We start from the raw sequence: 26,833 nt of genomic DNA on the forward strand, positions 1-26,833 counted from the left end.
GTGTTATTAAGCGATATTACACAAAGTGAACTATGAATGAAAAGGAGAGAACGATGAATGATATTACCATACCATATATACATTTTTTAACTTACCCAAATATTTTAAGGATAAAATAGTTTTAAACAAAAATTTCATGATTATAGTACTAGAAATAAGTATAAAATCAGACTGCCATTTTTAAAAAATATGGAAACTCAAAATTGTTTCATGTATAAGGGTTTAAAAATATATGATGAGATGCCTGAATGCATAAAGAGTTTAAAAATATATTTTGGTTACTGTAAGAAGATGTAAATATATACGATGTAAATTAAGAGTAAATAATAGTTTGTATTAAATGTAATATAGGCTAACCAAAGAAATAATAAAAAATACCACGAATTTAACAATGTTTTTAATTTACGAAATACAACAAAAATAGGTTTACCTGGGGGAAGTTTGGATTTGAGCATGTCCATGGCGACCACGTTGATGATGAGCACCCATATGGGGCAATCCAGGACGTCGGCCTCCGACTTGGCGAAGGCGATGGCGCTCAGGCACTGCGCCTCCAGCCGCCTCCGGTCGGGGTAGGCTCTCCGCAGCTCGCGACTCACGTTGGACTGGAACTTCTTCATGTCGAAAAGCTGTTCAAATCAAATAAAAACAACCAGATTATTGAATTGAATTAAGCCAGTGTTTTTTTTACCAGAGATTTTCCACTCATGAAATACGTGATTCTTTTAAAAAAACCATTACCCGCACCCAATGGTGCATAGGGCACTGTATAATATAAACGCAGTATTATCTTGATCGATAACACATGAAGGAAAGGTGATCAGCCCTCCACTTCAGGTACCAGTCCAGGGTAATATTGAATAAATATTTGAGTGAAAAAATCACCTATATTTATTTGATCCCCCCCTGGGAATCGAACCCGGGACCTCCAGAACGGTAGCCGAGCGTGCTGACCATTACACTACGGAGGCGGACACGAAATCATGGTGACTTAAAATATAAAGAGTAAATCTACTCACAAGTAGTTATAAAACTTATAGTGTTGATGCCTAAGTAGGGCCATGATAAGCGGTGTTGCATAAGCTGTAGCTAGATTTCAGAGTCATTTAAATGTTAAGTATTTTTTTTTAATTTTCAAATAATACTTTTACACAAACGTCATATAAGTCCCAGTATAAGAAGTAAAGTCATTCAAATTATTATCTCAATATAATATATGAAGAAAAATATGAAAGTCTGGGTATTTGCAGGGTTTATGACCTCATATTGGCTGGTCTAAGTGATCACTGTAAAAATAAGTGTAAAATACGCCATTTTATAAATGATTGACAACCACAATACTCCTATTTCGGATCTTATATATATCCTTTCTTTGACACTACCTTTCACATGTGAGTTCTCCGCACCATCTAAGGTTGAGTTGAGTATTTATTATATTTTATTCATCGGACAATTTATTAATCGCCGTTTTTTATGATACCTCAAGCAAGCTTTTTATTTAATAGAGACCTTCATGAATTGTATGTAAAATTCTTCCCAAATTTGGTATTTAAAAGAGATTTATCTGTCGATGAATTTTTTTTTGAGAGAAAACGAAAATTAAAATTGTCGTTTAGAATTTCTTAAGAAATCACTTAAGTCATAATTGTAAGTGGTAACATTGATAAGCTTTTATAATGCTAAAATAAAAAAAATATTTTCATTTTGAATGAATCATAATTAGACATTATAACACCGAAATTTCTTAATTACCAAATCAATCAAGGCGTCTCATCTTTGCACACATGGAAGAATATAATGTACACTAAATGAAGATGCGGAGATAATGAAGCCATGGAAGAGAGTAAAATTACTCTTCCGCGACTGAGAAAGCCATTGAACAAAAGAAATTCACAATGAAACACATCGGAGCGAGTTAGTTATTAAATGAAATGGAAAGTCAGCGCACGCCTCACACTGTTATAAGTGTAAGAGAAACAAAGAGAGATGGGTATCTTACGTCTCAGCATATTTCGTTTCCCCGGAGGCTGATAGGAATTTCTCTATTTACGATAACTCGATCTGTTCGAATTCATTTGGAACCGAATTCTGATTTATTACGGGGATAACAATGGCGGGAGATTGCTGTCTGGAGGTGATCACAATACGCTCGCTCGTAATAAATAATACGCGTTGTTGGTTTTCAACACTCTCATCATCTTTATTATTACGTGGCGTCTCGGGGTCAGTTCGGTAGAAGTGTTCTTGTCGAATGAACTAACCGAGAGGGCGCAACAATATTTGCACTCTTGCGTCATAGATTGAGCCGTCGGAAAATAAATGAGTACTGTCAAATAATCAATAAGCCAATCGAGAACTAGTTCTTCGAGCTGATCTGAATTGTCATCGTGTTATCGTAATAGAGTAAGATTTAATAATATTGTAGAATCGATTAGGTAGGCGTTACTGTTAACGTAATCATAACTAAAATTGTAAAAGAAAAACACTTGTATTTTACCACTTGAGTTTATTTTATTATGACGACTAGTGTCGGAAGCTATGCTTCCATCTTCAAGTCTGAATATAAACTTTGTGCAGTTCCAGCTTCCGAAACTAGTCGTTATAATAAAAAAAAACTCAAGTGGTAAAAAACATATGTTTTTCTTTTACGATTTCCTCATGTCTTACAACATTAAGGCAAAAGTCGAACTCGAGATTTCGTATAAAATAGTTAATTGTCCAATTATTAAACTATGAAAAAAGACACTTTAATTTAATATTATTCTACCTGAAAAGGTAAATATATACGTAAGATATAAATTTTATTTTATTTTTATAGTTTTATGGTTTCTTAAGTGAAATCTCGAGTAAATTTTTAAATGGAATATTTAAAAATAAAATGCTCCATTGCATTTTTTAGCAAGAATATAAAAAAGCTAAAGGAACGTGTGTATTGTGACCTCATGCTTGGACTCATAATATTAAACAATGGTTTGTATGTAAAAGTGTACGATTATTAATAAATGTCAAAGTTATTAATATCTTTGTTTATTAAGGTACTAATGTGATTTTTTTTATGTTTGTAGAACAAGTAGGCGGATTAAAAATACAATACATTATCTCTAACAGGACTCGTGACACCCAAATGCCGGCGGTATTTTGTTATAATTAAAGTTATTTTAATTTATCTTGCTAATTAAATTTATTTCCAACGTTAATTACCGCGGAAACGAAAATCACGACCAGAAAATAGCCATGATATTGACATTTGGATTTAGTAGGGATCGTAAATTAAAAATCGATATTTTTCATGCTAAGTAGCCCATTAAGCAGGCGGAGGTAATACTAAAGTACCAGAGTTAAAGTTACAAGCTTTTGTCTTTGGCCATATGAAGAATATTTTAAATAACAATCATGCTATTTTATTTATTGTTTCGGCATTAACTTTGTGGTAAGACATGTTACAATGATTAAAGAAAACACTTGTTTTATACCACTCAAGTGGTATAAGACAAGTGTTTTCTTTAATCATTGTAACAATCATGCTATTTAAAATATATACATATATATATATATATATATATATATATATATATATATATATATATATATATATATATATATATATATATATATATATATATATATATATATATATATATATATATATATATATATATATATATATATATATATATATATATATATATATATATATATATATATATATATATATATATACACCGCAGGACAAAAAAATTTACGAGTTTACTTGCTACCGCACGCCTTGACTTTACTGAACTCTTTTTCTAAGAAATCCTTTATCGATACCTCTTTCTTTTGTTCAATAAATTAAAGACACTTTGTGTCACCTTTCTACAATATTTACATTTTAAAATGTCTCAAGAATTTTGTTTTACCCGCGTTTGAGGGAACATAACACAACAATCATGGAAAGTGCAAAGCAAATGTCGATTGCGATAAAATCCAAAATAATCACACTGTCGCAACAAAACATATCTAATTGTAAAATATCTCGTCGAGTTGGGTATTCAGAAAATGCAGTGGGGTTTTTATTTAAAAAATTCCAACAAACTGAATCCATAGAATGGAAAAAAGGAAGCGGATGGGGGCGCGCGACATCTGCCCGAGATGATCGCTTAATAAAAAAAATTGTTATGCGCGATCGATTTTTAACGGCACTTAAAATACACGCAGAGGTGCAGTCTACTAGCTAATCAACATTTTCAGTAAAAACAGTGTTCAGGCGGCAGTTGGAGCATGGTTTCCAAGCACGAAGTCCCGCAAAGAAACCATTACTGACGAACAAAATGCAGAAGGCTAGACTGGATTGGGCGAAGGAGCACCAGAATTAGACCTTGGAGGATTGGCAAAATGTTATTTTCTCCGATGAATTAAAATTCAACCTTTTTGGTCCAGACGGCATAAAGATAGTTCGACGAAAACTTGGGGAAAAATACCATCCGTCGTGCGTTCCTCGAACCGTTAAACATTCACCCTACGTCATGATTTGGGGGTGCATGACAGCGTACGGTTTGGGACCTCTAAATTTTATACAGGGTACGATGAATGCCATCCAGTACAAAAAAGTGCTGAAAAACCATCTTATTCCAACAATCGAGGACATTACGCAGTATACCGCGGACCCGATTTTTCAGGACGATTTGGCGCCGTGCCATAGAGCCCGCACTGTGTGTACAAATATTTATTTTTTAATGCACTTTGTAGACCACTTGATACATAATTTATTGTTTTTCTTACAGATCATTGAATACAATGATAAAATTGGCTTAAAATCGTTGACGTGGCCCGGGAATAGTCCTGATTTGAACCCGATAGAAAATTTATGGGCGATTATGAAAAAAAAAGTTGGGAAAAAAAAATAAAAAAACATTGAGGAATTACAAAAAAACTTGATTCAAGTTTAGGAAGAAGAAATAACATCAGAAATTTAAGATTCGCTTTACGCTTCGTTAAATAATAAAATTTTACATGTTATAAAAAATAAAGGTGAATTCACTAAGTATTAAATATTTTTAAATGTTATAAATATGTTTAAATGTAAAATACCTTAATTTAAAGTAAAGCGATTAGAACCTTCTTTTTAAATATGAATAAAAAAATTACATGTCTTTTATTACTCCATCACAAACACTCGACCATAAATGAACCGTTATGGGTCTCTAAGGTTCGGATAATCTGATACCTGGTATATAATGGCAATTTCTAAGTACAATTCATGAGTAAGATCTTTCATTTTAACCTTGAAGTAACGAGTAGTCTTCACATATGTTAAACAATACAAAAAAAACTAATTAAATATCAAGAATAATTCATTATGTGTCAATTTTAGTTTTTTTGAGGACTCGTAAATTTTTTTGTCCAGGGGTGTATATATATGTATCATGGGTACGAATTATTTTTCGGAATATTATCAAAAACTATACTTTATATTTTTACACTTAAGTTTACTAGTTATTGGAAATTACTTAAAAAAAAACCTCTTAAATGTTTTGTTACATATTTATCTTAATTCGACTGATTTTATTCTTTGTAGTGCTAAAATTTAAATAAAATTCATGAAATCACTATTTTGAAATTGACATTAACTTTCCTCGATTTATTAATGATTTTTTATCAAACGATACCGCACCCCTAGATTAAAAGAGTATCAACTCAAAAAAACTGTTTTTTCAGGAGACGAAAAACGTATAGTGATGTCGCCTTATGTAATAGAAGTTTCCAGTTTTCTTTTACGGATGTACAATGCACATTAAAGAATAAACTAATTAACCATCACGCCGCTTCCCCTAAAGGGTAGGCAGAGAGAATCGTACTCTTTTATTCACCAAAAGGAACATATAGTGCTATATTTAGAAGAATATTTAAGATATTAACAAAACGAATAAATTGATATATTATGCGTCTTCATTTGTAGAATCCGAATAAGTGATTATCTAACAAATAAAATGTTTTGAGTTCATTCAGTTTTCACCTAGGTGTGCGATATATGATATAACACAACGAAAATTTAACGAATTTTTTATTTTATCGTAGTCATACAGGAGAAAGTGACCAAGTGCATTTCTTACAAAAACGTGGTCATTGACTATTTGATATCTTACTGGCTTAATATTGCCCTGAAAAAATCCCAAAGGATTTTAAACTTAGAAGTATAATATATTGACTTGTTAAAAATGACTAACTGCCTTGATATTTATTTTCTTGCCAAGCAAAAGTGACGTAAATTGCCCCCTGAACATTTTACATTTTGTTAGTTAGTCACTTTCTCGTGTACAACTACAATATATTTTTAAGTAATGACCCTTCTACAGGAGTTTCCGTCTGAGTTGACATAACAAACTCCGGTGTTTAAATTGTATATTATTGTATAGTTTTACAAATTGTATATTTAGATCGTTAGTTTTACAATCCATACAAAGAAAATGTATCTGAGTCAAATTATGTTCGGGTGAACTTTGAATGAAAGGATTAGATAGACTCCATAAAATAAATTACATAAGGCTTTATAAAAGTATTTTACTGTATTTAACAAAAGTATTTTACGGAGTTACGTAAGTACCAATACTGTTTTCTAATAAGGGTAGATATAAGCTAGAAAATACATGGATAAAATAACCCTTTACATATTTGTTTTTCCAAAAATGTTACTAATATTAGTATAAAACCACTCACCGTGAGTGGTTATATACTAATATTATTAACATTTTTGTAAGAAAATTAATAAGTAAAAATGACTTACCACAAAGTAAATGCTTTAAATATTAATAATATTGAGAATTTAACCCTTTACACTTCAAATATTAACTCAAGGATTCAAAAATATTTAGTAGAAAATAAACTTATCTCATCCTGGTGTTACGGAAATAAATACCAAGTGGCCACCGCTCTGCATAAGAGGAAAATCATGTACGAAAAATTCCGCCATCTTTTTTAAAATACTCGCTTCGAAATTGATTTGGGTGGTCTTGTACCCTTGACGTGATGTTCTTGTTACTTTAGTACTTGTCTAGAGGTCGCAGACTCATATTGCCTGATGAAAGAGTTATTATAAACGAATTTTCTTTATTATGTATTTTCTGATGTAATCATTTGAGTGCTGAGATCATTTATCGATTGATACATCTGTTGAAAAAAAAGAAGGCGTTGATGGTTCTCACATACGTACATATTTTTTTCCCTGCCCTATAGTTTTTTAAGGAGTATTTTAAAAAATTCTTAAAATTTAATTTTATACTGGCACATTGGAGTTGTAATTCCATGCTTAAGTGTCGCAGACTCTGAGTCAGAATTTTTGGGTTTAAACTTTATTTTTTTGTTTGCAAAATAATACCCTGATATATTAATTTATTATCCTTTTAGCATTAAAAAAATGCTTTGCATATATTCGTACACCCTGATTTCATACAATTTTACTATTTACATTGTTAAACCCACTCTAGAACAAATTAAAATTTATTTAAAAACATATTTAAATAGGTAGTCTTTAACAGAAAGTTGCTTCACCGATTTGTATCAGATTTATGAAAGATTCTTAGTTAGTTTCAGGCTTCCTATTTACCTATTAAAACGAATTTTAACGTAAACAATCAGAAACATGCGCTGTATAATTATAAACATAAATAAGTTAGTAAAATATATTTTAGTAACGTTTTAAATAAATTGTTGTGCAGCCAACATATAAAAAATACGCTAGGTCATAATAACTGTCTAATAAAATATCTTCCGAACGAAGATGATAAAATTATCGTTTTTAGTGTGGCTTATGAAATATAAATGCAGACGTTTTATTATTCTTTATTAATAGCTGTTTATACAATCATACCCATAAATTACTGCTCTTCCCTGCCAAATCTACGACACGACAATGCAACACTTGGAGAAAAGAAATAACAAAGGTCAAAAGGTATTTATAGAAAGCTGTTTTATACTTTTACTATCAAGCCATGTAGGTACACAATATTATCATGTAGGTATGTATGAAGGAACGTTGTGATACACGTGTAACCCATACTCAGTTTTTTGTCTATCTATGTATATAAAATGATTCAAGTAAGTGAAATATTAAATTAATTTGATTTCATAATAAGAAATGCGTACTCATATTAGTTATAAATCACTCAATTCAAAACAGAAGGCATGCCATTTTACAAAAAAAAATTAAGCGAATTTTACGGAACGTTCTTTGCTTTATTTTTTTGTTTGCAAAATAATACCCTGATGTTTTAATTTATTATACTTTTAGCAATTAAAAAAAAAGCTTTGCACATATTCGTACCTGATTTCATACAATTTTACTATTTACATTGTTCTGTATACTTAATATTGTTACAGTCTAATTTAATTATAGGATATTATCGCTTATGATAAAGCAATATCTCGTAAGCTCCACAATAAACTAATGCAGGGAAGCAAAAAACTGAATAGTATCTAAATTTTGGTATTATTTTTTTATCATTAATCACATCAATATTATTTACCAAATAAAACACAAAAGTCATTTATGAAACTATTTTTTTTAAAACTATTTATTAATTTATTATTATTTAGTGTCTTTAAGATAATGCTTTTGTTATGAGCGATGCATGTTCAATTATTTATTGAATAATCGTTTATTTTGCAAAATTATACATTCTGTTATTATATATGTAAAGGAAAACACAATTTGCGAGTGTTTTTATTTTCGTGACGGCTGTTTCACTTTGTCAAACTGTCATGTCTTTAATAATGTTATTGCAAGTCAAAACGTAAATGGTGTTTTTATTTTAACAAATTATAATGTTTTTTGACATCTCATCAAAGATATGGAATATTATGGAAGTCTGGGCATTTACGGGGCTGACGACCGTCATAGGCTGGTTTAAGTGATCACTTTACACACGTGTAACATTCACCAATTCTACCCATTATTGACAACCACACTACTCAAATTCACTACTACTCAAATATATATATATATATATATATATATATATATATATATATATATATATATATATATATATATATATATATATATATATATATGTGTGTGTATATATAAAATATATATATATATATATATATATATATATATATATATATATCTATATACATATATATATATATATATATATATATATATATATATATATATATATATATATATATATATATATATATATATATATATATATATATATATATATATTATATATATATATATATATATATATATATATATATATATATTTATATATATATATATATATATATATATATATATATATATATATATATATATATATATATATATATATATATATATGTATATATATATACATATGAACCAATTTTGAAACATTATTCTTGAATCCCTAAAACTTCACTAGAGACATCTATTGGTGAGATGAGAAAAAGCTTTTTATTGAGCAGAAATTCTTTTAGTAGTATGAGATTTTATGAACAAGTATTTGGACACACTCAAAATGTTGTAAATTACAATAAATTCATTAAATTTACTAATAAATTGAGATAAATACGGTAATCTTTCTAATGAATTGGAGCACGAAAATTACCTTTTTAATCACTTTCTCATATTGAATATTTCTTAGTACGAATCGTAAATGAAATAAAAATAATTTGAAAATAAAAAAGCACAAACCTTTACAATCTTTTCATGTTCTATAGCTTGTCCTGGTAACTTGAGAATGTCCTGTCCAATGGAGTTTTCATCGTTTGGTGCAGCAGCAGTGCTCTTCACATAGACATTACTCTTAGAATAACGTCTAATGAGAATATTGCCTGCATCGTCCATCTTTATTTTCACGCCCTGAGAAACACATAGTTTTGTTATAAAGCGATATAATTTTATTTTAAAACTACACACACACAATTCGAATTTGATTACAATTATATTGTTATAGCTTCCATATTTTAAGTTTGTCTAAATCTTTAAATACAAATACTTTATGTCTAGAGAAATTATTACTTAAGACATCCCAAATGAGATTTTTGAAAAGGGAATTTATGAAAACCATATTCCCAGCCAAAAACAGCTAAACTGAGGTATTTATAATTTATTCGTATTATAATAACATACATATTTATTTAAATAATTGTTAAATCAAAAAAATACTAATAATACTTGCGCTAGTTAATGCTTCAAAGCCAGATAATCGATTAAAAACTTCAAGATATGGAAAAGACAATTTTCGGCAGAACCAATGTACTCAGAAATAGAGATGTACATATTTCATAATTATGCATCCTGAGAGACTTACATAGTATCTATAAATGGTACAATAAAATGTGTAATACTATTACATAATGCAATTTCAACTTACTTGTCCTATGTGCCTCTTCACTTCGTCTGTTTTTTGGTCTCTCATTGGATTATCAAAGCCGCATAGTCCGATTCTGGAAAAAGAAAATTACAGAACATTATTATAATGGTCGATGAGTGTAAAGAGTTTTTTTGAAAACCTACGACGCGTGGGGTACCAATTCAATTATAAAGTATTTGAAGTGACTCTCGAAATACAAAACAAGTCAACGCGAACGATATAAATCACATTCAAAATATTAAATAGGCCACAGCACTTAAATGTGTACCTAATGATTGCCTTCATTCAACCATAATGTCCACCAACACAATAAGAACGGTAAAGTTAATAACTCTAGAAAGGAACTTACAATAAGTGCAACAGTTTCGATTAACTCTGTGTTTTACAAGGAACATGATAATATATTATTAAGCACAACTGGACAAAGCGTGAAGGACAAATAATCTATTAAAGCCAGGGCATATAATTTAACGTTGAAATTGGATGGCGATTGACTGCTATAAATCACATCCCATGCTAAGCAGATGTGCTCTGTGTACAATATTGGTAGTATCCATGATTGTTTTTCTTCAGATTGTACTTCTTTCTTATGATGGTTTCAAATACTTATCAAGGTTTTATCGAGATTTTTTGTTGATATCTCAACAAAGATGAAGAATAATATGGAAGTCTTGGCATGTGCGAACTGTCCTAGCCTGGTTTAACTGATCAATTTTTATATGTGTTACATTCACCGTTCTCTACCCATGAATGACAACCATACTACTCAAATTTCGGAAGTTATATTTATGCTTTGATTGAAAATATATATATATTTTTTTATTGAATACATATATTCCATGTGCTACCTCTTTAGCGACAATGTAAGATTCTTCCCGATTATTTTACATATGTACTAGAAGCCTAGGTCATACGCCCTGTAAATGACCAGACTTCAATATACTTTTAATCTTTGTTAAGATATCCATAAAAAGCCACGGTATAAATAACTCTTAAGTGCAGTAAAATTCAGAATGTGTAAGATTAAAATTTGGACACACTCGAAATATTGCGAACATATCTTACTTAGTAATTACTAAGGAATGAAAAATTTTCCGTGCATAAAACTTTTCCAACACGTTATATTATATAAATAATGTTTATATTTTTGTTTTTACAAATCCGGTCCATTGTGTCTTTATGCGTCTGTCGTCACTTTGTAATTTAAGAATATAAAAAAGGGTATTATAAACCCAAATATTTGATTGGGAAATGTCATATCTTGATTATGAGATTCAAGCTCTTACGAGCTCGTCGGAATGAGCGGTGCGACTGCTCTTCTCCAGTATGAAACCCACTGACACCATTGATAAGACGGCATTCGTAATAGATCAATAATTGTACGATGCACGCACCGCTTCGGAGGTCACATTGCTTCATAGACATTTTAATATCCGATCCCTTTATGCGTATCTCCATCATTTTCTCCCTCATTAAAATGCTTAAAGGCTGCGATGACTAGTCATAAGGATAGACAGTTTATGTACTCGAAGTATTGTTAAAAATAAATAGTCATCGTGTGTACGTACGCTTGCATCGGAGGTAATTAAGTACAGCCGTAGGCTTTGATGAATTTTTTAATTGTATCGAAAAATTTAGGCCAAGAAAAGAGACAAAAGGAATTTGTACCGAAGGTCCGCGAGTGACCTCACAAAACCAATAAGTTCATAATAGATTTTTAAAGAATACGTATAATTTAATGACTCCCATTTAAACGGATCATTAAAAATCGCTTTATATTTGTTTGGATAATATTGCACGGACGCGTGTGCATTACATACCCAACCTGCAGGTTGATTCAGAGCTTTACAAATCGAGTGTTAAACATTTTACGTCTGTTTGAAACATAATAGCGTACGATTAGAACGTTTTTTCTTCGGTCGGTTGTCGATTAAAGGGGCAAAAAAACTGTGACGATTAGCATATCGGGTCGGGTTTTACACAAAGAAGTCGAATTCGGCTGCCGAGGAACGCGCTCGAATAAAAAGGTCGTCGTTTCGATATTAAAAGGAAACGAGATCTTTGTATGGCCTTGAGATCAGTTTCAATTATGGACCCACGACCGAGTGATGATAAGGCGGACAAGACGAGTAGCCGACAGACAACCGGGACCTGAGACAGGTGGCTTGTACCTCGGCCCTCGGGTAGACGCTCAATCTCGATTCATCTGAAATGTTCCTCGTCGGCTTCCGGGTGCGCGAACGTTTTTTATTACATATTGGCAATGCAATCGAATTCTGTAAGGGAATAAAATCGATTCTCGAAGGTCTGAAAGGCGTATATTCAACCTTTAATTATTATTATTATTATATATTTTTCATTCTTTTGCATTTCACAATATATGTTTTATAATTACAAGTACAAAAAAATATAAAATATAAACACAAAAAATAGATCCCACAAAGGCATGGCCTGTGTGTGGGTAAACATTATATTTTAGGTTAAAATAAAGGGTTAGGTTATAACATGATACACGTGTGTAAAGTAATTACTTAAACCAGCCTATGGCGGTCGTCAGCCCCGTAAATGCCCAGAATTCCATATTCTTCTTCATCTTTGATGAGATGTCAAAAAATAATAAATAATAAAGGGCACTGGCAAGAATACAATAGATATAATCAGAAATAAAATTATATTAAAAGTGCTAATATAAACTGCAAATATTTGATTTTAACAGAAAACAAAAAATTAAAAAGAAATAGTTTATTATAAAATTTCATCCTTTTTTACATTATTTATTCTACCCACTGTAAACTATGGTTAACAAGCCTCTTGCATAACGCTTCGATAAAAACATATAAATAAGAAGGAAAAGTAAAGCCGAGATAATACATTTTTTATTCCGAGTTCTATTAGGTTTGCTGGTAAAAAGTGCCTATCTAGTAAAACTTAAATAATTCTTTCGCGGTAACACTATAAAATCAATACTACATTTTCATTTTACTTTTGATTTTATATTGCTATTCATACAGGCGTAAGGAAAAAGTTGTTTATTTTCTAGTAATGTTATCCTTTATAAGTTAATATAAACATAAAAATTAATGGTACAAAGGTCTCATTGTTTCATCAATGTCGGCGTAATCGCGTTATAAACGCTATTAATAGTTACTAATCTATAATTTAATCACAATAATTATAACGTTATGTAAACGTTCTTATATAACGGGTCGGTAAAGGTAGAGGTGAATCATTGTTTGTATTAATTTAAAATGATGTTGCAAGGCGAAATTGCTGTAGTTAATGTAATAAAATAATAGCATGACTAATGAAGATTTAATAACAATATTTTGGGTATGCCCAAATCATTCCACACATTAATAAATAGAGTTGATCCTCGGGGGATTTCTATCAAGAAACATATACATATCAAGAGAGACACAGAGGTGTTTTTTAATAACGGAATATGGAACTCTGGACATATACAGGGACTATCATCAGTTGATATAAGTGATCACTTTATGTATTGTGTAACATTCTCCGTCAGTCCTTGATAAAACGACAAAATCACCTCGGTTTTTAGAACGTGTATTCTGTAATGTACGAGCAATTATTCAAATGTGAGTTCAAAGTGCCATTTCATTTGTTACAAGATAATTTAAAAATTATCTATAATGAATATTTAAAGTAATATTTCTTTTTACTCTTATCCGCACCCAATGGTGCATAGGGCACTGCATCGTAGCGACACAGTGTTAACTTGATTGTTAATTGCATGAAGGCAAGGTGATCAGCCCTCTGCTTCAGGTACCAGTCCAGGGTAATATTGAATAAATATTAGAGTGAAAAAATCACTTATATTTATGTGACCCCCCCTGGGAATTGAACCCGGGACCTCCAGTACGGTAGCCGAACGTGCTGACCATTACACTACGGAGGCGGGAAAGTAATTTTTAACGCCTTAAAATATCATATAAACTAGATTAAAACATTTTGTTTAAATCTAGTTTAAAAATAGTTGCGTAAATACCGTTTCCGTGTCATTTTCATGATTTAATAAGGACACGCTTAAGAAAACGTTGTTTAAACATATATCAAAAAGTATTTTGGTATATTTATACTTGTAAAAGCTCGAATGCATTAAAGTCAATTGACAGGCGACCTCCACCATAGAAACCTTAAAGCGCTGATTAATTTTCGGCAAATTACCACTCGGGTCAAGAAACTCGGACACGCCAACAGCTCGAGATGAAAATAATACGAACGTGTAACAATAACGAGGAGATATTAAACCCATAATGATTACCATCTTAACAGTTATATTATGTTAAAACAGTCTCAATCGTGAGATGACACTTTGTGTTTGGACGATGATTTGCCTTTTTCGACTCGACCAACACAGGGATAACATATAACAACGTCTTTGGGATTATTTTTTGTCGGGTTATATCGAGTTATTTGGACAGTCTAACTGATATAGTGTTCGGGGATTTGCCTCAAGAATTGATACCAGCTAATAACTTAAGTAAATAATTATTAATCCTAATTGATTCTTAAAAGGGTTACGGTTCCAGTAGATTAAAAAAAAACTAGCGGGGTCGTTATCAAATGTGATTAATGTTGGTTATTTGAAACTTATTTTCGTACATATTTTTCACTCTGATTTGAATGTATATATATATACATAGCTCTTATAGTTGACATCTTTACTATAATTAAAAGGATGTTTTGAAAGTATATACATACATATTACCAATAAAAGGGTTTAATTTCAGTCAAAGCCAACATGCAAGTATTAGTAGTATTACAAAAATTCCATTATTTAAGTTTTAAAAAATAATGAAATATTTTCTGGTATGATAATTTTACTGTAATGAACTTTCAATGAGACATTTTATTCACAATATTTTAACCGTGTCAAAATATTTGTTCACGAATACTGGATTTTGCTGTACCTAATATTTGAATCAAGATTTTATTTATATTTTCAACATATATGAACAAGTTTATTAAGATGGAAATTTAAGTAATAATTAATAAAGGTTTCTGCTAACTTATTTGGTTTCTGTAAACTACTTTAAATCTCTATTGAAACTCTATTTTGTCACTTGTGTCATGTATTTATCTTTTTTAAATTTGCGTAATGTGGTAAGCAATCATGTGTAGAATGGCGAATGTCACTAAGCGTATGTTAAGTTTAACTTAAACGAGCCAATAACAGGTCATTAGGCCTTTATATACCCATATTTCCATATTCATACATCAATAATCATCTTTATGAATGTTAGTAAACATATTTTTTAAAATTTGATAATTTCATGTTATTCCTTTCTTGAACGTTTTTTGCAGATACTTTGTGGCACATTTTATAAACTTTATAAAATAACACAACTTTGTTTAAACTAATTTTTATTGGCTCACTTTTTACAAATGGTTTCACTACATAAACCCTGATGATGACAACGTTCTAATCAAAACCGGTTAGAAAAAGTGTACCAATAAAAAGTGGTTAAAACAAAGTTGTTTTATTTTATGAAGTTCATATAATATTATTCCAATTAAGTATCCTCATCATCGTATATCATAAATATTATGGCCCTCTTAGCACAGCGATTACTACTCTATGATTTCGAATTTGATTCTCAGTTTACTCAAGTTAAAATTCTTGAATATGTTTGTATTGAAGGATATTAATTATTAGATTAATACAAAACTGCATGGGAGATTATACTTAATGCAAAAGTACTCTTTAAACTACTGATAAACAATTGTATATAATATAAAAAGAAAATTTAAACATATTCTTAATAAAAATAATTTTATAAAAAAACACATTTTTTATACAACGTTCTCAGCAATATTTTTAGGTAGACGTTTTTCGGAGTCAAAAAATGTTAAAAATCTATATAAATAAAAAATAATAGATTTGTATGTGGCGTATACAGATTACGGTGTTGAATAAATTATCTAAGCGAACGTTTTTTTATCCATTGAATAAATTATCTGTCATTTGTTGACACCGAATTAATATATGGGGCCGATCCAATTATTAATGACAAAAAATGTAGTTCGTCTCAAGGATGAACGGAAGCTCCCAATAGATTTATATCAACGTGTGAACTGATATATGCGCCGCCTGAGAAAAACAATATCAACATATTTTACTTTGTGAATATTTTCTTTCGTAAGGCATTATAAAGCACTGTATATGCTTTTTATTATTTTCAGGTTTAAGTATAATTTTACGAGTATAAGTACGTTTATATTAATACAGAAAATAATTTTAACATTGCGGTATTATAAAAGTCTAAATTAAATGCGCGAATAAAATTTTCTCAAAAGCAGAATTAAACATAAAATAATATTTTTTATTCAAAAATCTCTATTTCTTTGTTATTCTCAAGGGATTCGTATACATTAGTATGAGTACGGGTATGCTACCTCGAGTACATTAAACATTGCGATTCTTTTCTATATGACACTGATTTCCCTTAAATTGAGCTCGTTTACTTTAGTCATCTGTATTCATTCAAATATGTATATATTTTACCTGGATCCAAGATTGTAGAGAATAATCGCCATACCACCATTAAATTAACGATCAAGTTAGTATTGCATCGATTCAATACGACGTTGGGTGTAGATAAGGGGCAGAATTTACTTTACGATATATTACATTTCAAATAATAACGTGATTTTTTTGTTAAATGTACATGATATCATTGAAAAGTGCTTATTTGAATATTCCTTCCATCGACCTTCATCCAATGATAAATCATTGCATTGAATTCAATCAGTTTTAACTTATTCAATGAAGTTACGATGGAAACTTATCTGCGCTTCAGATACCATTCCAGAAGAGTATCAAATACTCGTTTACATTAAATTGAACACATAACATATTTGTTAAGACTTCTCCGGGAATCGAACCCCGGATCCTATATGGTAGTCAAATGCGATAACCATTACGCTATGGCAACGGAAAAAAATACATAAGGGGATAGTAAATTATAGAAAATTGATGTAATTTATATTAAAAATGAGTTGACAATGTATTGTAATCGTGGATGTGTTTGGAAAGCAGGTAGGCGCTACTCGAGTGTAGCGGAAGTAGTGCGGGTACAGGAAGTGCGATATGCAGAATATACCTCGAAGAAAATGTCTCCGTTGCAGCGTGATCTCGATCTGCACGCTCCATCGAGCAATTGGAAAGTGCAGTGTTGTAACATGTGCGAATAGAGATCGCGAATCAACGCTACCACTGCACTCGTTTACCGAGAGTTCTGGCTTGCCGTGAGCGAGTTAACCAAACATTTACTGATATCCATGCAGACCTAACCTAAACTAACCAAACATTTACTGAGATCCATGCAGACCTAACCTAAACTAACCCAGTAGATTATCCCTCCGGTTCCCTACACAGATTCAAATAAAAGCATTTAATTAGCAAGAAGAAACAAAAATCCACTAAATGATCTGTAAACCTTGTACATAATAAGCAAGGTAAATAATAAATGCAATTCCCATCTAAAAAAACTAAACTTACCAAACATTTACTGAGATTCATGCATACATAACCTAAACTAACCAAATATTTACTGAGATTCATGCAAACATAACCTAAACTAACCAAATATTTACTGATATCCATGCAGACCTAACCTAAACTAACCAAACATTTACTGAGATCCATGCAGACCTAGCCTAAACTAACCAATCATTCACTGAGATCCATGCATACCTAACCTAACCTAAACAAACCAAATATTTATTGATATCTATGCATACGTCACAATATTAATATGGGTAAAATTATTGTCATTAATAGATCTGGCAGTCTCTTTGTAGTAAAATATTTGCATTTTTTATTTTAATTTTGATTGGATACTACCACTAATTCTTAAAATATAACGAAACATGTGTTTCTTTGTTGTTAGTATCATTATTGAACACCGTATGCGAACCTTAGTCAAAAATTTATCCTTAAATTGAAAACATTAACTACATTTTTGAGTAAAACTTCGTCTACATCTATGGTTGAAATTAGTAAGTCTCCAGAAACTTTCATGAACTGCCTGAGGAGGTTTTAATTGAAAAAAAAAATCCATTTATATGGATAGTTCATATACTGTTTTGAATATTGAAAGCATTAACTTTGTGGATCATATTGATATATTATTTTGAGAAATAAAAAGAAATAAAAAGAGTCATAAATTAAACCCTGAAGATGGCAACAGGTTGTTGTCGAAACTAGTTGGTTAATAAAAATGTGAGTGGATCAAAACACAAAGTCTTTTTATTTATCAAAATAATATAGTTTACATACTATTTACATATTTTGAATTTTTTTATTTTTATTTTATGTCTATGGTTGACCTAATGATGTTTTTTTTATATTTAAAGGTGGTATTACACAAAGTGAGCGATGAACGATAATGAGAGTGTTAATTATTTTATATCACTAACTAAGCTATTTATTATATCTACAGGATTTTATTAACCAACAGCTCCTTCAATTATATTAACAAATTTTGTTTATGCAATTAAGAAAATATCCTAAATATAAAAAATGTTAAATTTAAGGGTTTTCGTAATAAAGAACCTTACACGATGTTTAAATCGGTAACAAATGGTAATGATTCTAATGTTGATCGTTCCCATGTAGGTTTTATGTGATCGGTCAGCTAAAATATTACTTAATGTAACCTATAGTAACTAAACTCGATAATCACGATGTTTATAACCCCCAAGTGGGTAACAATTGAGCTGTAATAGTTTGTTAGGTACTACAGCTAGTACCTCATCTTGGATATTGCATAAAGTGGTGGCTATTGCGGTAAATGTTAGCTATTATGCGATACCTTTCACATTGAAGTAAAATTAGGCTCGTGCCACGTTTTCACAAGCTTTCCGTATTACTAAATATTGTATTTCGTATTAAATGCTTTTGTAGTCGAAGCATTCTTCGTGATTTTCCTTGCATAAATTTAAATTAAATAATTTGTTGAAATAGGTAGAATGTTAATTGTTTGCGGTGATGTTAAACAGAACTTCTAAGCTTCTAACTATAAACCTTTAACATTTTCTTGTTACTTGTATTTGGTTAATACTTTTCTAAAAATATGTGTATAACTCAAGTAAAATAAAAATATGAAATCGTTTTTTTTTACAGTTGCAAAGTTTTTGCGCATTTTACTGGTGATACATACATTTATTTTTATTTCTCGAACTAAATCTGGACTACGTTCTGTCTCAATTGACTTTTTTTCTAAGGATCTTAATTTTTTTGATAAAATTCAACTAATGAGTTGCCGTATTGTCTCAAAGAAATGTATAAAATTAAACAGTAAAGTAATTCTCAAATATTAATAGAGATTGAAAAAAAAAGTTAATGTTCCCATGCAATGCCGAAACAAAGTTTAATCAAAGGTTGAAAGTAAGTGCACTTTATATGCAATATGAATTTAGTGTAAAACACTTTGAAGACAGATCTTGTTCATCAAATCGGAGAATTTTGTTGTCTCTTATATACACCTTAATTTTTGTATCAGTCCAGTACAAACGGATGGGGCGTAATAACCGGTGATTTTAAAGTGACTGTGGAAAAAGGGTTATTTCAAAATAAAACATTGTCCCCACATTAAAAAATATTATAAAAAAAATTAAACGAAGTTAATTGGCATCATTTGTTTCCTCGAAAAATATCGGTACTCGAGAGATCTTAAAATGAGAGTATTGCTGAAAACGGGTTCTGAAGTTGTTATTCGATTTATCAACCCCTCTAAAAACGCATTCAGGATAAAATTGCTTATATCTGATTGAACTCAATATTTTAGTTTTTGTTTAAACGAAGTTATCTTCAAGTTTTAGTTTTAAAACTAAAATTATGGATGAATAAAAAAAAATCAAATTATAAAAAAATAGAAATACTTATTATTATCAGTCAATTTAAAATTAACTATTGTATTAATTCACCTATTAAAATGGATAAAAACTGTAATTATCCAAATAAAGAGTAGACATATAAGATAAAATTCCTTCATTAATTTTCAATTTTCCTTTCAATAAAAATGGAAACCATAAACGATTACGACATGCGTTTATCCAGAATATTTTACTGTTATTTTAGTCTAATTGAATAACGATCATATTATTATTTAAAAGTCCGCTTATTTAGTAAAAAAGTAACAAAATTAAGTATATCAAAAGATGGGAAAATTATAAAAAGTGTTTTGGATTTATGAATTTTTAATTCACTTTATAAATAAATTACTTAAACATTAAACGATATTCTAATGATGATTTAATCAAACGACCATGTCTGTATCGAAGCAGATGGCTATAAAGTCCACCATTTTCTCTCCTTAGATTGAAATAAATAATAAGAATAAATTTAATGCACTTTTGCTTTCATACGCTGGGATTTCACGGTCAGAAGACGCCAATTACGAAGGCCGCGCGGTGGCGCCATTAGTGCTGTCATTAGCGAACCTCAGGGCGTAGTATTAAGGTAAATACACTCATTTCCAAAATATTATCACGCATTTTGGTTATCAATCCAATTACACCAAGAGCGAAAATTCTCAAACACCGTAAAAAATACTTGCCAATTATTATAGATGAGTAATTCATATAAAATTGCCGCAATCCTCAGAGTAACTTAACTCCTAACAAGAATGACCTGTCTAATAGAGAACATTAAACCCAGAAAAAACGAGAATTGTTACCGTTTTCTTGGAATGACATTCTTTTTTCGTTTTTTTTCGAGATTTTTTAAGTTTTATGATCACTGACAAAAATGTCGTCGAAGGTCAAGCAGTGGTTTTGAGACAAACAAAGCGGCGGGCGGCAGTTAAAAAACTCCCTTTTATCGACGAATTTTTGAACCAGAATCCTTTTATCTTTCAGATTTTTTGGACCAAAATCCTTTAATATTCCGATTGAAATTTCAACTGATAATTTGCTGGCCGCGAAAAAAATAAAAGAGATACATATTGAATAATTTGTGATTTAAACATGTCAGTTTAAATAAAGTTAAAATTATTATTTTTACTTTTAATCATGTTTATTTCAACGAATTATTTTCAAAAGTATAGTCATTTAAATATTATTTATACATACAATAGCAAATAAACAAGGAAAAATAGCGAAAAATTAATTTTGCTTGACAGCTGAAGAATTTGCAAAAGGATAACGAACTCCAACAATAATTTCAGCAATCGCTCTAAACTATGCATGTGCAGAAAAAAAATATTAAGAAAATAAGGTTGTTTGTATCAAAAATAGATTAAAAAATAACCGGTGTTTGATATTTCAATGTATTACAATTATATTTTAATTATTTTTCCTTATTTCGTATCGTACTTTTATGTAAATGGATTCTATGAACAGCAGGTTGAATAATCATAGGTCTAAGGGCTATATTCAAACTTTTTCAGAAACAAGAAATTTACACAAAAAATAGGGATAACTGATAATTTAAGGATGGTCACGAACGTCCTTCACCTATGCTTATACTAACAAGACAAGTTTTTGTTTCAAAAGCATGATTTTTTTTAAATTTACGCGTATATCCAGTAACCATTAACAATGTCTGAACAATTGTTTTTTTCTGTCTGACAGAATGTTTTACGCCAGGTCATATCCTTAGGAGGTCATTTCAGGACAGTTAATGTGATGAAGACAGAACAGAATGAGTCCTGGTTGCCCTTGTCTCGTTTATTATACCTACCTATAAAATTTAAAGGCAGATACAAAATAGGTGGGTTATATGAAGCGAAGGTATTTATATTTTACTGCAAGAAATACGAGTATTTACTTGAAACAAGTTGGCTTGAAAGACATTGAAGGGATTTTTTAAATATGTATTTCAAATTTTATATATCATAGATAAAACAAAAAAAGAATTTCGAAACGTATACAACGTGCTCAATATGATGATTTTGAAGGCATTCAACAAAGATTGTTCTTTTAAACATCGTTTTAAATGACTTAATAACTAAAAAAACTTTAAACAAATATAATTTTTCTCTGCTTCTAGCCCTTTTCCGCATCCAATGGTGCATAGGGCACCGTATAGATATTGAAGGAGCGTTATCTTTTTGATTAATTATATGGAGGCAAGGGTATCGTTCAGTCCTGCTCTTCAAGTACTAGTCTTGAGTGTTATTGAATAAATATTAGAGTGAAAAATCCCTTATATTTATTTTGACTCCCCTAAGAATCAAACCCGACACGGTAGCCCAAAGCGCTTACTATTATATTTTGGAGACAGACAGAGTAATTTGGCCATGTCTAATGTTTTTAACATCCGTTTTAAGATATCCACTAAATTAAAATTCTTTTAGTTAAAACTTTGAATTTATTGTAATTTACCTAAAAATGCTTAATATACTTTCCTCAGGTTTATTACGGTTTTTGGTGTTTGAATTGGGTAAAAAATACTAGTGGAAACCATTTTGATTTGTTTATAGAAGGAAAGTAAAATATTTGCTGACCTTTCGAGAGAAATGTAAAACAAAAATAATGAAAAATAAATGGTAAGTAGCATTTTTAATTAACTGCAGCTACTTTCAGCATCATTTTATTTCTTCCGAAGACAATTAGAAATAATGATAAGAACCGGTATTTTAATTAATCAGAATCATGGAGAAACTGTTTCGAATTTCTCATCTAATAAAAAAATGTCCGCCATAGTTTTGGATGAGTGACGATGGCTCGCTTGAACGTGCAAGAGATATGGTCATTACATGGTAAATACTTAGGCATAACTTTCAAACAATCGGTTCATTGTCAATAGCGTGTCACGTCAACGTCACGGTGACGTCACACTTCAGCTTGTCGGGAGCTGACAGCGTGTTCTGTAAGACTTGCGCCTTTTGAAATGAAACACGTGTAATTAATTTTGGAGTGGAATATACTTGTAACCTTAAAAAACCGGGAAAAGTATAACGGAGTTTATGGTAAATTACGACATTATAACATGACAAAAAAACGAGTGTATGTCGCGTAAATAATATGTCCTTATATTAATACAATATATTATATTCAGGTACCTTTTTTTAAATGATTTTTTTACATTTAAAAGAAAGGAAAAAACTAAGTAAAACGTGTACTCGAATAAAAATTTTAAAAGGCCTCTTAAAATTTTTAATCGAGTAGGTACACGTTTTACTTAATAACTCTATTTCAATTATTTTTTGGCATCTCATCAAAGATGAAGAAGAATATGGAAGTCTGGGCATTTACGGGGCTGACGACCGTCATAGGCTGGTTTAAGTGATCACTTTACACACGTGTAAAATTCACCAATTCTACCCATTATTGACAACCACACTACTCAAATTTTTGGAAATTCTGTATATATGAACCAATTTAGAAACTTTGTTCTTGAATCACTAGAACTTCACTAGAGACATCTATTGGTGAGATGTAAAGAAGCTTTTTACTAAGCAGAAACTCTTATATTTGTATGTGAGGTCCTAATCCTGGATTAAAATCACACACATGAGAAACGCCAGAAAATAACATTTTATTTTTATTATTTAAGCTTATAATTTGCCAGACAATTTATTTACAACGTTTTGAGTTTATCCCAATACTTGTTCACAAAATCTAGATTATCTTCAAATACAGGAGTTATTTTCATATTATTTTTTGACATCTCATCAAAGACGAAGAAGAATGTACTATTAGCTGAAGTTACAGGTTGTTAACTTTATATATATATATATATATATATATATATATATATATATATATATATATATATATATATATATATATATATATATATATATATATATATATGTATATATATATTTATATATATAATATATATATATATATATATATATATATATATATATATATATATATATATATATATATATATATATATATATATATATATATAAATATATTTTTTTTAAATAATTTTTAATACTCTTTGTATTTTTTCTACCTTAATTACAATCAAATCCTTTAAAGTACGATTATTAGATTTAAAAAAAAAATTGTTTTGTTATCTTACATTAGTTTGTTTTATATTATTAAAAATTTATTATTATATATATATAAATATATATATATGTATATATATATTTATATATATAATATATATATATATATATATATATATATATATATATATATATATATATATATATATATATATATATATATATATATATATATATATATATATATATATATATATATATAAATATATTTTTTTTAAATAATTTTTAATACTCTTTGTATTTTTTCTACCTTAATTACAATCAAATCCTTTAAAGTACGATTATTAGATTTAAAAAAAAAATTGTTTTGTTATCTTACATTAGTTTGTTTTATATTATTAAAAATTTATTATTGGTAAAAAGTTTTAAAAATGTTTCTTTTTCCACTGGTGGTATATTTGGTGAAGATAATATAGATACGACAATTGATTGACATATTTAATATACAAATTGAATGAACGCGAAGCTAACCTATTTGGTTACGCCGGGCTTCTATTTGATGGAAATAATTGACGCGATTTTCTTTACCGATTTCCTGCGGAGAATTGAATTTGTGTAAATGGGTTAGCAACGCAACAAGCTGTATCCGGAATGAAATCAACAGTTTTACGACCAGGAGCGCTGTCTGCAAACCACCATCGACAAAGGATAAAATATAGCTTGAGTATAGATAATATTTACATCGAGTCCTCACCAGTCTATTTTCCCAAGGTATTTATATTACTTTGTACGACGTGTGCATAAGTGTGTATACTCATTTTATTACATGTGTTACTGCATTATTACTGGTCTCAAGTCAAAATAGAGAATGAATTAACGATCGTTTAATATTTGAAAATTATTTCTGTAGTAAATTTAATCGGTAAACATAAATAATATTGTAACAAGTTGAACCTTTTTGAGCCAGTCAGTACCTACCTACTGAATAATAATAAAACCCTTATCCGCACCCCAATGGTGCATAGGGCACTGTGTCTTATAAACGCAGTGTTATCATGATCGTTTTACACATGAAGGAAAGGTGATCAGCCCTCCGCTTCAGGTACCAGTCCATGGTAATATTGAATAAATATTACGGTGAAAAAATCACTTTTATTTATTTTTACCCCCCTTGGGAATCGAACCCGGGACCTCCAGAACGGTAGCCGAGCGTGCTGACCATTGCACTACGGAGGCGGACCTACTGAAGATCATTAAAATACAAATTTTATAGTAGCAACTATTGATATGATAGTTACACTATTATTGCGTTTAACTATTGAACTATCGTTTTTTGGTATAATTTATGTGTAAACAAAAATACTTTTTTAGTACCGAGTGCTTTCGCTTAAGAAGACAACTTATGCATTATTTAATAATGGGGTTTCATCTAAAAACATCGATAAAGTAAATCAATAATATTTTACCTTCCTTTATTAATTATGGTCTATAAATTTGTGCAGTATTTGTTGATTATATAATATGTTTGATGTTATGTTACTTCGAGTTACATTGTAAATATAAATATGCCAATTTTATTCTATTAATAAATTTAGTTTTATGAGCACTTACTTATATTTGATTATCCCAGAAGCTATTATAATAATAATGATATGTTCATAATTTGTATTAGTTATTTTGTATTACATAACAAGTCTATGAAGTATGGACGTATAGGAGTATGCTTCTGAACATATTAAAGGACTATCAATGAAAAAAATGTCATAAAAAATAAACAAACCACCAAGCCGCTTCTCCGCAGGGGTAGTCAGAGAGAAAAGAACGCAACACCAATCTGTCTTTGCAAACAATCCTAGGCTATTCCACATTCATGTATCTCCTTATACCCTCCGATTATTTCTGACCTGACCAAGCCCAAGTATTTGAAATACTTGATCATGCCAATTTTCCTCACTTTTCTTCAGCTTCTATTACCAACTACATTTGTTTTACTATTCTATCTTAACTTATTCGATTCACATGGCCAAACCATCACAACATACCGTTCTTAATTTTATCGGTAATACTTATCTCCTTGAATTATTTCCTTAAATCTATCACTATTTGAACATCTTTCATACAAATTTTTGCCGCGCATTCGTCTAAAAAACGCATTTCGACTGCATTCAGTCTACTTTCATCCTTCTGTTGCCAATATATGTAAATAACAAAAACTAAATTTTTGATGTGTTGTAAACGAACGATTTTAAGTAACAGTTTTTTTTTCTCATAGTAAATACGAGTTTTTTATTCATCTGTCGATATATAATATAATTTCAATAAGTCACACGCTCACTGAAGTGTGTAAAATGCACGTAAAGTACTTTCAAGTACACTTTAATAGTGGTATTATTGAGACGTTTCTCATTCTCCGATATCCTCTGCGCACTTGGCACTGCGCAGGGGACCTTGAGTGACCAACAAAAAACAATATTTTCTTGTGAATTCTGAGCTCACAGGATTTTCGCTTGATTAAGCTCACCTTAAGTTCACTCTCTGAATAAATTATTT

The 26,833-nt window shown here is 29.9% G+C and overlaps 1 protein-coding gene across 6 annotated transcripts in view; it reads right to left on the reverse strand.

Annotated features, from left to right (window-relative positions):
- Nucleotides 1-26,833, reverse strand: part of exp (expansion) — a 239,648-nt gene that overhangs the window by 43,799 nt on the left and 169,016 nt on the right. For all 6 annotated transcript variants that reach the window (XR_015837370.1, XR_015837371.1, XM_088257972.1 and 3 more), the window contains exons 4-6: nt 10,347-10,419; nt 9,665-9,832; nt 431-629 (exon numbers count right to left, since the gene is read on the reverse strand). Coding sequence is in view for 4 of the 6 variants with exons in the window: in XM_088257972.1 (XP_088114098.1) it covers nt 431-629; nt 9,665-9,832; nt 10,347-10,419 (440 nt within the window). In the remaining 2 variants the exon portion in view is untranslated. The remainder of the gene's footprint in view (nt 1-430; nt 630-9,664; nt 9,833-10,346; nt 10,420-26,833) is intronic.

The sequence above is a fragment of the Brachycentrus maculatus genome, unplaced genomic scaffold (assembly GCF_059751285.1).
Source record: "Brachycentrus maculatus isolate JH-2025_06_01 unplaced genomic scaffold, ASM5975128v1 h1tg000089l, whole genome shotgun sequence".
In the NCBI taxonomy this organism is placed as follows: domain Eukaryota; kingdom Metazoa; phylum Arthropoda; class Insecta; order Trichoptera; family Brachycentridae; genus Brachycentrus; species Brachycentrus maculatus.